Source organism: Sander vitreus, chromosome 2 (genome assembly GCF_031162955.1).
Source record: "Sander vitreus isolate 19-12246 chromosome 2, sanVit1, whole genome shotgun sequence".
Taxonomy (NCBI): domain Eukaryota; kingdom Metazoa; phylum Chordata; class Actinopteri; order Perciformes; family Percidae; genus Sander; species Sander vitreus.
The window spans coordinates 1945964-1958161 of record NC_135856.1 but is presented as its reverse complement, the minus strand read 5'-3'; the positions used below and the strand labels follow the sequence as shown (position 1 = coordinate 1958161).

At 44.5% G+C, this 12198-nt stretch overlaps 2 protein-coding genes across 3 annotated transcripts in view; one reads left to right on the top strand and one right to left on the bottom strand.

Annotated features, from left to right (window-relative positions):
- Positions 1-1745, bottom strand: part of LOC144532064 (apoptosis-stimulating of p53 protein 2-like) — a 30477-nt gene extending 28732 nt beyond the window's left edge. Inside the window, exon 1 of the mRNA XM_078272577.1 lies at positions 1301-1745. Within this exon, the coding sequence (XP_078128703.1) occupies positions 1301-1309 (9 nt within the window). The 5' untranslated portion in view covers positions 1310-1745. The remainder of the gene's footprint in view (positions 1-1300) is intronic.
- A 1595-nt stretch (positions 1746-3340) lies between these two features.
- On the top strand, positions 3341-9950 carry rrp36 (ribosomal RNA processing 36). Of its 2 annotated transcripts, none has more exons than XM_078272565.1 (8): positions 3341-3427; positions 5669-6102; positions 6723-6858; positions 7437-7503; positions 7641-7745; positions 7901-7978; positions 8899-9016; positions 9788-9950. In XM_078272565.1, exons 2-8 carry the CDS (start codon positions 5724-5726, stop codon positions 9937-9939), a joined length of 1035 nt encoding a protein of 344 aa, XP_078128691.1. In that variant the 5' UTR covers positions 3341-3427; positions 5669-5723; the 3' UTR covers positions 9940-9950. The 2 variants fall into 2 exon arrangements, with proteins under 2 accessions (XP_078128691.1, XP_078128683.1); XM_078272557.1 differs by having other exon boundaries at positions 5636-6102.
- Positions 9951-12198: the final 2248 nt, after the last annotated feature.

The following is a 12198-nucleotide window of genomic DNA, read 5'->3' as shown; positions in this document are numbered from 1 at the left end:
GGGAACTGAAACATCGTCGCACAGGACGCTAGTCAATACTACACCTGACAGCAGGTAACGTTAGCCTACCGTTAGCTAGTCAACACTACACTTAGCAGCAGGTAACGTTAGCCTACCGTTAGCTAGTCAACACTACACTTAGCAGCAGGTAACGTTAGCCTACCGTTAGCTAGTCAACACTACACTTAGCAGCAGGTAACGTTAGCCTACCGTTAGCTAGTCAACACTACACTTAGCAGCAGGTAACGTTAGCCTACCGCTAGCTAACAGCTGGAGTAAACACGGTTAAAATGCTGACAGCTAAACGGTGTAAAGTGTGTCTGTATTTCACTGGAGAGGACTCTAACACCAGACTGTAGCTGCCGTCGTCTGAAAAACACAGACTCAGCCTCGCCAGCTTCATGGTGCATTCAAAGTTATTGTAAAATACCCTTTTCCCATCCAGTGGTTGTTTTCGCCTTTTTTTTTATATCAACTTTATATTGTTTTATATTTTTGAACATACAGAACAGACAAATACAATTGAACAAGGTGCTCTTTTTTAAAATATATATATATATATATATATATATATATATATATATATATATATATATTCTGTTCAGGCATCGTATCATGTTGATAAGAGCATTAAAATGAGAACAAATAATGTGACAAAAAGAAATCTAGGGACATTTAGAATAGATAAAAATGTGACATTAATCGCGATTAAATATTTTAATCGTTTGACAGCACTAATACATATATATATATATATATATATATATATATATATATATATATCAAAAAATATATATATGCAATAAAAAACAAAAACAATAAAAAATAAAAAAAAACAATAAGAAATAAAACACAGAAAATAATGTATTTATAAAAGAAAGAAACTCGTATTATTGCGGCTCTAATAGTTAATATAAAAACTAGGTAAAATATAAAAATAAATAAAAACATTAAAAAACAAAAGAAATGTGTACATACATATACATATACAAGCAATACAAAATATATATATAAAAAAAACAGGCAATAAAAAAATTATTTTAAAAAAAATACCAAAAATAAACAATAAAATAAATAAAAACCATAAAAACAATATAAGCACAAAACAAATAAGAGAAATAAACCCTTCATGTTGCAGCTCTAATAGTAGGAGATGAAAACCAGCTGAATGGATGAATATATAATAATATATATATATATATATATTATATATATATATATATATATATATATATATATATATATATATATATATATATATAAAATATATAATACTATATATAATAAAACAGAAACTCACCGGCATCATGTTGACGGTTTATTTCTCATCCGGTAGCAGCCGAAACATCAAACAGTCACACCGTCAACGCTTCTCTTCGCTCCGCGTGTCCCCGTCCGCTTCATTCACGTCATCATCTTCATTACTACTATTACTACTATTATTAGTATTATTATTAGTATTATTAGTATTTCTATTCCAGCGGTTCCTGGACCTGTTGCGGTGAGGCGACGGGCCTCTCTGTTTGTCTCTGTGCATGCGCTCCCTCTGGAGAACAACAAGAGGAAGAAGGAGGAGAAGGGCTGTGTGCGCGAGGCTGCAGGAACCAGCGCGTGACTGCTGGTTGTGATGACAGAGCGGCAGAACAAAGGTTCAGCAGCATCCCCCCCCCCAGCCGAGCGATAATCCCGCTCACAGCCCGTCTGTGTCTCTGCGGGAGCGGGGAGCGGGGAGCGGGGGTCTCAAACACCGGACACCGGCCGGGGCTCCGCTGCGCAGGATAACAGCGCCGCCGCTGAGACGTTTCAGAATAAAAGCCTAATTTTGTAGAACTACATTCTGGTTCCTGATCTTTGAGTCGGTGAACACGTCTCTGATTTACTCCGTGATTTAAACTGATCCATAAAATAACATGATATAGCAATAAAAACAGATCAAATAAATGTAAAATAAATGTACAACTTAAAATAAAATACTACAACATAAATGATAAAATTAATAATAATTATATAATTTAAAAAAAGAAGAATTGTATTTATACAAATAAAACATAAAATCATAAAACATATTTAAAAAAATAAAATAAAATAATTATATTCAATAAAGCACATTTTACAAAGTCACAAAGAGGTAAACATGTTAAGACCCAAATGAAAAATGTAAAAAAAGAATAAAATAACGATAAATAAAAATACTATCATTACTTTCATTATTAGCCTTCTTAAGAAAATATATCAAGTTTTACCCGCTTTTATTTTGAAGGACTTTTTGTTGATATTCCGGTTTAAATATGTCGAATGTGACGCCGCTCGTCACCAAGATCTCCTAGCAACGGGAATAAACTCCTCCTCGTTTCTCCCGTATGTGTGTGTGTGTGTGTGTGTGTGTGTGTGTGTGTGTGTCTATGTATATGTGTGTGTGTGTGTGTGTGTGTGTGTGTGTATGTCCAGATGTGTGTGTGTGTGTGTGTGTGTGTGTGTGTGTGTGTGTGTGTGTGTGTGTGTGTGTGTGTGTGTGTGTGTGTGTGTGTGTGTTTGGGTGTTTGTGTGTGTGTGTGTGTGTGTGTGAGTGTCTATATGTGTGTATATATGTGTGTGTTTGTGTGTGTGTGTGTGTATGTGTGTGTGTTACCTGTGTGTGTGTGTGTGTGTGTGTGTGTGTGTGTGTGTGTGTGTGTGACCTGTGTGTGTGTGTGTGTGTGTGTGTGTGTGTGTGTGTGTGTGTGTGTTACCTGTGTGTGTGTGTGTGTGTGTGTGTGTGTGTGTGTGTGTGTGTGTGTGTGTTACCTGTGTGTGTGTGTGTGTGTGTGTGTGTGTGTGTGTGTGTGTGTGTGTGTGTGTGTGTGTGTGTGTGTGTGTGTGTGTGTGTGTGTGTGTGTGTGTGTGTGTATTCTGTAAAGGAAATTAATATTCTCCTGCGTTGTTCAAATATTTCTGCATATTCAAAACATCCCACGTGTTTCGGGATGGTTTCTTCTTTTATTTATTTTTGTTACATCTCAAAATCAAATCTGTTAGAGAATGAGACATTGTTAAAACTCCCTAGTTTTTAGTTTTAATCTCCATAAAAGACATGTAATCACAATAATGTTGGTGATAGCTGTGTGTGACCAGCAGACGGCAGCACTGCACATGAAAACAAGATTTCTGCCTTCAAAATAAGAGCGTAAGAAAATATTTCTGGAGGTAGAAATGGTCCCAACCTGGACGCAGAACAGTAATGGACCACAACACGAACCAGTGTCAGAAATATGTCTTGATAAATGGCTCTACATTTAGTTCAAACCCGTCGAACAACCACGTAAAACATTTATTTTGAAACCGGAAGTGCGCTGTGTATCTCACCAATGACACTCGCAGCAGCCGACACGCACACACGTGGATAATGGAGCTCAGAAAAACAGGATTTTAACAATAACTTTACATCCAGGTAAATACACCTTTATTCTCTTTGAACCCACTGTAACCAGTGATAATGAGGCCTTGTGTATCTGCTCACGGGGAAGATGTGTCAGCGTTGCTCTTGACAACTTAAAGAGAACATCACGCCAAACTGAATTGAAAATATGCCGCTTTTACGAGTATTTCCTTTCCAGTGAAGGCAATTTGTTAATAAAACTAGTAATTAGTAGCTCATACGTTTCATTACAACCCAGCTGTTGATTCGGCCTATAAATTATTGGCAGAGAAAGACAATATTCCTAAAAATAAACCCACTGTAGAGTGATAATGAAGCCTCGTGTATCTGTTAGCTTTGCTCATGACAACTTAAAGAGAACGTCACGTCAAACTGAATTGAAAATATGCCGCTTTTAAGATTATTTCCTTTCCAGTGAAGGCAATTTGTTAATAAAACTAGTAATTAGTAGCTGATACGTTTCATTACAGTGCAGCTGTTAATTCGGCATAGAAATTATTGGCAGAGAAAGACAATATTCCTAAAAAAAAAAAAAAGTTTTTACACCGCTTGCTGCGGGTAAACAACTTTAGCGAGACTGTGAAAACAAGCTAACAAAATATGAAAATGATCTGCGTCACTACTGGTTTTAAGTTATCCCGAATCCAAGTGTGGCTCCTACCGATACCCTGACATATCTTAAAATCAAACGCCACCCTGTGTTTACATATGCCACTATGCTCGGAAGTCACAAAATGCTGTTTTTTTTCAATGGAGTTTGGTCTACAAGTCCTTGTTCTACGAGAGCCCTGCACCTTGTATCAAACAGAGACACGTTACATGTCCGTAACAGTAATAGCTTCAAATAAAGACACCTAATGTGTTTAAACTTAATTCGGGAATTTGAAGTTTATGTATATATATAACCCAGTATCGACCATTAGCATTACTAGCTAGCTAGTTAGCCAGCCAGCCCTGATGCAGAATTCGAGGAAGAAATATTAAGATCCTTTACATTAGGTGGATGATTTATGGAGGAAATATTTATTCATAATTCAAATTGAAAGTCCAAAGAGAAAACGGAGCAAGATCAAATGAATTTTTTTTTTTGAATTTTCCATTTGGCTTTTCCATTTGGATTTAATATTTGGCTTTTCAATTTCCATTTAACATTGGCTTTTCATTTGGACTTGCCACATGTCAATGTAAATGAGGAGGCGTGGCCCAAAGGCTGGTGGGAGGACCTGAAACGAAAGGGGTGCAGAGGCACCTTATGAACAGCAGGGGGCGCTGACTGCTGGGGCGCTCACGGTTGAGGAGCCTCTGGCTGCAGCGTGGCCACCAGGCTGGCTTGGCCTCTTGTTTCACATGATAGAAACTGATGATGCAGGCTGAACACAGACCACATTTCATGCAACAACAGCGACGTTTGGATATCGTTTCACAATCGGAAATCAAATGAACGAAAAAGTAGCCTACACGGGCTGTACAAAAGGCCGTCAATCAGGAGTGACTGTTGTGAGAATAACGCGAAACACGCACCTCACACCGCACGCGCCACCCGGAGAAAAAAAGTGAGAGAAAGGAAAAAGGAGAGGTCGCAGTTCAGACGATGACTACCCGGTTGAGATTGTGTGTGTGTCCTCGAGATCTGACCACACACGTAGCAGAGCTACCCACGCCCATGTCTGTACCGTTGCTTAATTAAATAAAACATCAAAAGAGAGAAGTTGTCTCCGTCCGTGTTGTAAACAGACACACCTGGGGCGAAGTTGGAAACCAGAATCAGCTTTAAATACAGTCCTAATCTAGTCCTCACTAACACGGGCCCAATTACAGTAACTACATGAAAACGTCGCTGTTGTTGCATGAAATGTGGTCTGTGTTCAGCCTGCATCATCAGTTTCTATCATGTGAAACAAGAGGCCAAGCCAGCCTGGTGGCCACGCTGCAGCCAGAGGCTCCTCAACAGTGAGCGCCCCAGCAGTCAGCGCCCCCTGCTGTTCATAAGGTGCCTCTGCACCCCTTTCGTTTCGGACCCTCCCACCAGCCTTTGGGCCACGTACTGAGTGTTGGGATTTTCTTCTCCTCCTTTAACCGAAAAAGTCGATACTAAAACGCGTCTAGAGACAATACATCAGGAGACATTCCTACAAACTGTCACATGTCAGTCAGTCTGACATTTCTACATAATCTAATACTATCATAACACTTTCCTGCACCTGTCTCCGCATCCTCCAGAACCACAGGAACACACACACACACGTCCTCCAGAACCACAGGAACACACACACACACACACACGTCCTCCAGAACCACAGGAACCGAGATGAAGAGGAGAGAGAAGCAGCGGCGGGAGCCAGCGTCCATCTCAGAGAAGGAGAAGAGGAACGTGGCGCCGAGCAGCAGCAGCGACGACGACGATGAAGACTCCGACGTGGAGAGGAACTTCGCTCTGCTCACCGAGAGAGGAAGAGGAGCGGAGGAGGGAGAGCCGTACCGCGGTGGAGAGGAAGAGGAAGAACTCAGCCATGATGATGGTGATGATGATGATGAGGAAGAAGATGGGTTGGATGAGGGGGAGAGGGAGGAGGAAGAGGAGGAGGACGGAGACGGTGAAACCTCTGAGGATGAGGATGGTGGTGATGAAGAGCCAGAAGAGGCTGGCGGGAGCGGGGAGATCCAGACGAGAGACGATATTAAAAAAGGTGAGTTAAAGCTCTAGTGGGTCCTATTTTAACGGTCTGAGGTCACGGCGTGAAGCGCCTGGCGCCGGTGTGTTTAGGGCGTGTACGAATCCACTTTTGCTAGTTTGACGGCTGATAAAAAGGGTCCGTGTGCCGGGGTCATGGTTCAAAAGGGTTGTTCTTAGTGTCTTCATTAATCAGAGGTGTGTTTTGGGCGTAACATGCAATCAACCAATCAGAGATCATCTCCCATTCCCTTTAAAAGCCAGGCGCGTTTGGACCTTGGAGCATTGCTGTTATGATGGAGGATCTGCACCGTAATATTTGTATTTGTAATCTTCTGCGTGTGTGTGCTGCTGTGTGTGTGTGTGTGTGTGTGTGTGTGTGTGTGTGTGTGTGCTGCTGTGCGTCCCTGTGTGTGTAACAAGCATAGTGTGCACGTGCTGTGCACGAGCCTAGGAGCATTTTACTAATGCTCTGTTAAAATAACAATGAAATGCTGCGTTATTGACTTTAGACCAGGTTTTTGTTATACAGACATAATACATAATAATATATATAATACACACAGCAGAGGCTGTTCAATGTTGACGTGTGTGTGTGTGTGTGTGTGTGTGTGTGTGTGTGTGTGTGTGTGTCAGAGCTCTCCAACATGTCCTTCGAGGACATCATGAAGCTGCAGAACAAAGTGGGGACTAAAGTTTACAACCAGGTCGCCTACGGCAACAACGAGAGAGGAGGGACCACCGGCAGGAAGAAACGCCTCAACAAGAACAGGTCAACACACACACACACACACACACACACACACACACACACACACAGACACACACACACACACACACACACACAAAGACAGACACACACACACAGAGACACACACACACAGATACACACACACACAGACACACAGAGACACACACACACACACACACACACACACACACACACACCGTGTAGTGAAAGTGAAACGCTCTGGCCTGTTTATTATAAGACGTTAATACGTTACTACACGGTAACTCCCGGGTCAGAAATGACGTCATCAACTTGAAGGTGTCGTCGGCCAATCAAGAATTGAGTTGGTGCTTGGCGCTCTTTTTCAACATTTTATTTTTACGTTTTTAACCAGGGGTTTTTTTACGACGCTTGACGCTTTTTTACAAAAAAAAATAGAATGGTTTTTTGACAGGTTTATTTGATGCTATCGACGTTTTATCCAACTTTTTTTTTTTTTCGGTATACGGGCCTTTACCGACCAGAGTGAAAATAAAACCTTAAGCATTCCCTGTGTGTGTGTGACTGTGTGTGTGTGTGTGTGTGTGTGTGTGTGTGTGTGTGTGTGTGCGCGCTTTCAGGCCGATGGAGATTTCAGCCAAGAGACCAGCTCCGTTCCTCCGTCAGGTGGTCTCCGTCAGGAAACCGGTGAGTGAAGGAAGCCGTCAGATTCCACCGAGCAACACCACCGATATATACCTAAATATCTAGATATATCCTACATAGAGATATAGAGATATATCTATATCTAAATACCAATCTGTGTCCGTGTCGTCGTGTTCCAGACGCTGAGAGATCCTCGGTTTGACGACCTGTCCGGAGAATACAAACCAGAGATCTTCGAGAGCACGTACAAGTTCATTAACGACATCCGAGGCCGAGAGAAAGAGGTGAGATGGAGCTCCAGGAGCACGCACACACACACACACACACACACACACACACACACACACACACACACACACACACACAGCTCCAGAGCTCCTGCCACGCAGTAGCTGTTGTTTACGTCCGAAACCCAACGTGTTGTTGTTTGTGTCTGCAGATCGTCCAGAAGCAGCTGAAGAGGACCAAGAAGGACAACAAGAAGAAGGAGAAACTGCAGTTCCTTCTGAAGAGGATGGTGAGACTGACACACACGCAGCGCTGAGCCCCACCCAAGTGTCTTTGCTAGTTTAAGACCGACCCAGTTGTCAGTTTCCCGTCCAGCGCCCACGTCGTTTAAATAGCAAATGCACCTGCACCCATCTGTGGCCCATGGGCCTGCTGGTCTTACAGGGAGGTGTGTTCAGGTGCATTCTGGGCGTGCTGGTCTTACAGGGAGGTGTGTTCAGGTGCATTCTGGGCGTGCTGGTCTTACAGGGAGGTGTGTTCAGGTGCATTCTGGGCGTGCTGGTCTTACAGGGAGGTGTGTTCAGGTGCATCATGGGCATATTGCTATCTTGAGGCAGCGGGAAGTGATGGCACCATTGACCAACAAAAACCTGGTCTAAAGTCAATAACGCAGCATTTCATTGTTATTTTAACAGAGCATTAGTAAAATGCTCCTAGGCTCGTGCACAGCACGTGCACACTATGCTTGTTACACACACAGGGACACAGCTTTTACACACGCACACACACGCACACACACACACACACACACACACACACACACACACACACACACACACACAGCGCACGCACACAGACAGCACACACACATGCAGAAGATTACAAATACAAATATTACGGTGCAGATCCTCCATCATAACAGCAATGCTCCAAGGTCCAAACGCGCCTGGCTTTTAAAGGGAATGGGAGATGATCTCTGATTGGTTGATTGCATGTTACGCCCAAAACACACCTCTGATTAATGAAGACACTAAGGTCAACCCTTTAGAACCAGGCGCCCGGCACACGGAGCCTTTTTATCAGCCGTCAAACTAGCAAAAGTGGATTTGGACACGCCCTAAACACACCTGCGTTAAGTTGACCTTTTTAAGGTATTTGCATGGTTTAAAGTTTTTTTTAAATGTTTGTAACCGTGACTTGTCTGTGCAGGAGAACCAGGAGCGAGCGAGGCAGAGCCGCGAGCAGCAGCGAGAGAGAGAGCTGCAGTTCAAGAGGCTGCAGAGGGAGCGAGCCAATCAGGGCGCGCGGCCATTCTTCCTCAAGAACTGTAAGGACGAGACCACGACCACGTTTCTCTCCACACGCCCGTTGGCTTTACGTCCAGCGCTAAGAGGCGGAATCAGATGTGTTGTTGGTTTTATTTCAGTTAGATTTGAAGAATGGATCAGTTCCTTCTGGTTGCAGCGTCTCCCATGTCTCCGTTTTTTCAGCTTCACTCTGTTTGATATCACGTTAACCGTCCTGTTGTCCTCGGGTTCAAAGTGGATTATCAAAATGTCTACGTTTAAAAAAACAATATGGGTTTCTTTTCCGACTAAACTACCGAGAAAATAACACGGATGGTTCCAGGTTCGCGAGGACAGTTAATGATCACTATACTTTAATTGAATTTGGAGTTGTTTTATTCAATTTCATAGCAGTATTTTGACTTAGTATTAGTCAAAATCATTCAGAATTTCAGCTTTTTGGGCTCTAGGTATCATTTAAAAATCCAACGGGTGTTACTGACCATGAATTCTGAAAAATAAGTGTAACACTATGGAGGTAATAAGCTGGTGTGTGTGGCGTGTGGACAGTACCGGTGGTAGTGGACGAAAGAGACAACAGTAAAGAAATAAATTAAGAGAAAAGGGACAAAAATGTCAGAAATGGTCAGAAAAAAGACGACCAGAGGGTTAAGCTGCCTAGATTCTGGTTTCTGGAGATGTTACTGTGAGCTCTGGGACACTGAGCTTTTCTCTCCTGAAGGATGACTCGGTGGCCCGTTTTAAAGGAGACTTCTTTGAGACGCTGATTCTGAATCTGTCTTTCCTTCCAGCCGAGAAGAAGAAGCTGCAGCTGGCGGAGAAGTACCAGGAGCTGAAGAAGAGCGGCAAACTGGACAACTTCCTGAGCAAGAAGAGGAAGAGGAACGCCGGGAAGGACCGCAGGAAGCTGCCCCGACAGCCGCACAACGCCAACGCTCAGTGACACGACGCCAACGCTCAGTGACACGACGACAATAACGCTCAGTGACACCACGACGACGACAACGCTCCGAGACACGACGACAACGCTCAGTGACACGACGACAACAACGCTCCGAGACACGACGACAACGCTCAGTGACACGACGACGACAACGCTCAGAGACACGACGACAACGCTCAGTGACACCCGCGGCGACAACGCCAGTGACACCACGACGACAACGCTCAGTGACACCACGCAGCGACAACGGCTCAGTGACCCGACGGCGACAACGCTCCGAGACACGGCGACAGCGCTCCGAGACACGGCGACAGCGCTCCGTGATCACGACGGCGACAATGCTCCGAGACACGCAGCGACAACGCTCCGTGACACGAGCGACGACAGCGCTCAGTGACACGGCGACGACAACGCTCAGAGACACGACGACGATCAGCGCCAGAGACACGACGACAGCGCTCCGTGACACGAGCGGCGACAGCGCTCGAGACACGACGACAACGCTCCGTGACACGACGACGACAACGCTCCGAGACACGACGACAACGCTCCGAGACACGACGACGACAACGCTCAGTGACACGACGACAACGCTCCGTGACACGACGACGACAACGCTCAGACACGACAACAACAACAACGCTCAGAGACACGACGACAACGCTCAGTGACACGACGACAACAATGCTCCGAGACACGACGACAACAATGCTCCGAGACACGACAACAACAACGCTCAGTGACAACAACAATGCTCAGAGACATGACAACAACAACGCTCAGTGACAACAACAATGCTCAGAGACACGACAACAATGCTCAGAGACATGACAACAACCTGCAGAAATAACAAGACAGCGATGGCGCGTGTCAGCCTGCTGGGGGAGCTGTTGATTCATCATTTATTTAATGTCCCATTATCTTTTATTGGAACATATTATTTTTATTATTATTATTTTTCTTTGATGCATCCCAGGCCTGAAGAGCGCCGGGCTCTGAGCCCAGCTTGACACAGCGGCCAAACGGTGGAACTACACCTTCCGTGTCCGTCACATGACACCCCCGCCCGTGAAATTACTCGTTTCACTGTCCGAATTTGATCCACTCGGTCCCATAACATTAGGAAAGTCCTGAAGAGCTGCACGATTAAATCATGTGATCCCTGTTCAGGTTGCCACTGCGCCTGCTCTACGGGCCGCACAGTGAGGAAGCAGCGCCATCATACGGATCACTCTAGACCAGGAAGTTGAACTTTTTGGGCTTCATAAAGCCACTCTGAGAAGCTCTCGTAATGAACGTTGGCTCTGCCTCGGACGCTGGGTCCAGGTTTGGTCTTACGTCCATGGGTTGCGCGGTTCATCGTGCTGGGAAACAAACGTCAGGGGAAAAGACCCAATTACACAATATTCATATTAGAGCTGCACCATACGAGGAACACATGGTGATTATTGACTGATGCTGCGGTTGTGATGTGATTCACGATATTGGAGGGAATGATCACGTTTGTCTCATAATTCTCATTTTCATTGAAAAAATATTAAAATGAAAATGATTATAGTGTGATTTTTGCGAGGATCTGCACCAAACAAGATGTATTTTTTTTAAGAAAATGTATTAGTGACAGTGGATGAACAGGAAAGGTTGGAGAGAGGGGGGATGACACGCAGCAAAGGGTCGGATTCGAACCTGCGGCTGCTGCAAAGGACTCAGCCTACATGGGGCGCACGCTCTACTGGGTGAGCTAGAGGCCGCCCTACAAAGATGTTTTCTGTAGTCTGTAGGACAGGATGTGTAGGCCGGGACGTCTGCAGCCCCACAGTACTTCATTCAGAATGGTTTGACCCATATTTTGCCTTTAATAAATATTGCCCCCCCCCTGCGATGTGGTTATTGCACTAGTCCATATTGCGATTTCGATAAAGTTGTGATTCGTTGTGCAGCCCTAGTTCATGTTTCAGACTGATCTCATGAAGTGGCGTATGTACGACACGCCATTTCGTACGCCATTATTGGCGTGTTGTCAAGACGCATACTAGCTTTGTAGCGTGTTTATCAACGCCGTTTGGCCTCCATTGACTTACATTACCTTGGGATTGCGTGTGAATTGACGCCGTAGCGAGTAGTATGAAAGGGCGAAAATCCGCCTAGGTAGGTTGGTCGGGGGGGAGGATGGGTCAAACACAGGACTTTCACCAGGAGACCGGGTCCCGCGCGTCACGTTTCCTAAACCCAACCGTAGCCTCGCGATAACACGCCACG

What these genes read in the sequence shown, in the direction of transcription:
- rrp36 (XM_078272565.1), top strand. Translation starts at nt 5,724, where the DNA reads ATGAAGAGGAGAGAGAAGCAGCGGCGGGAGCCAGCGTCCATCTCAGAG. An exon ending in TGGTCTCCGTCAGGAAACCG is followed by an intron (nt 7,504 to 7,640) that starts GTGAGTGAAGGA and finishes GTCGTGTTCCAG; the next exon opens with ACGCTGAGAGATCCTCGGTT. An exon ending in GCCATTCTTCCTCAAGAACT is followed by an intron (nt 9,017 to 9,787) that starts GTAAGGACGAGA and finishes CTTTCCTTCCAG; the next exon opens with CCGAGAAGAAGAAGCTGCAG.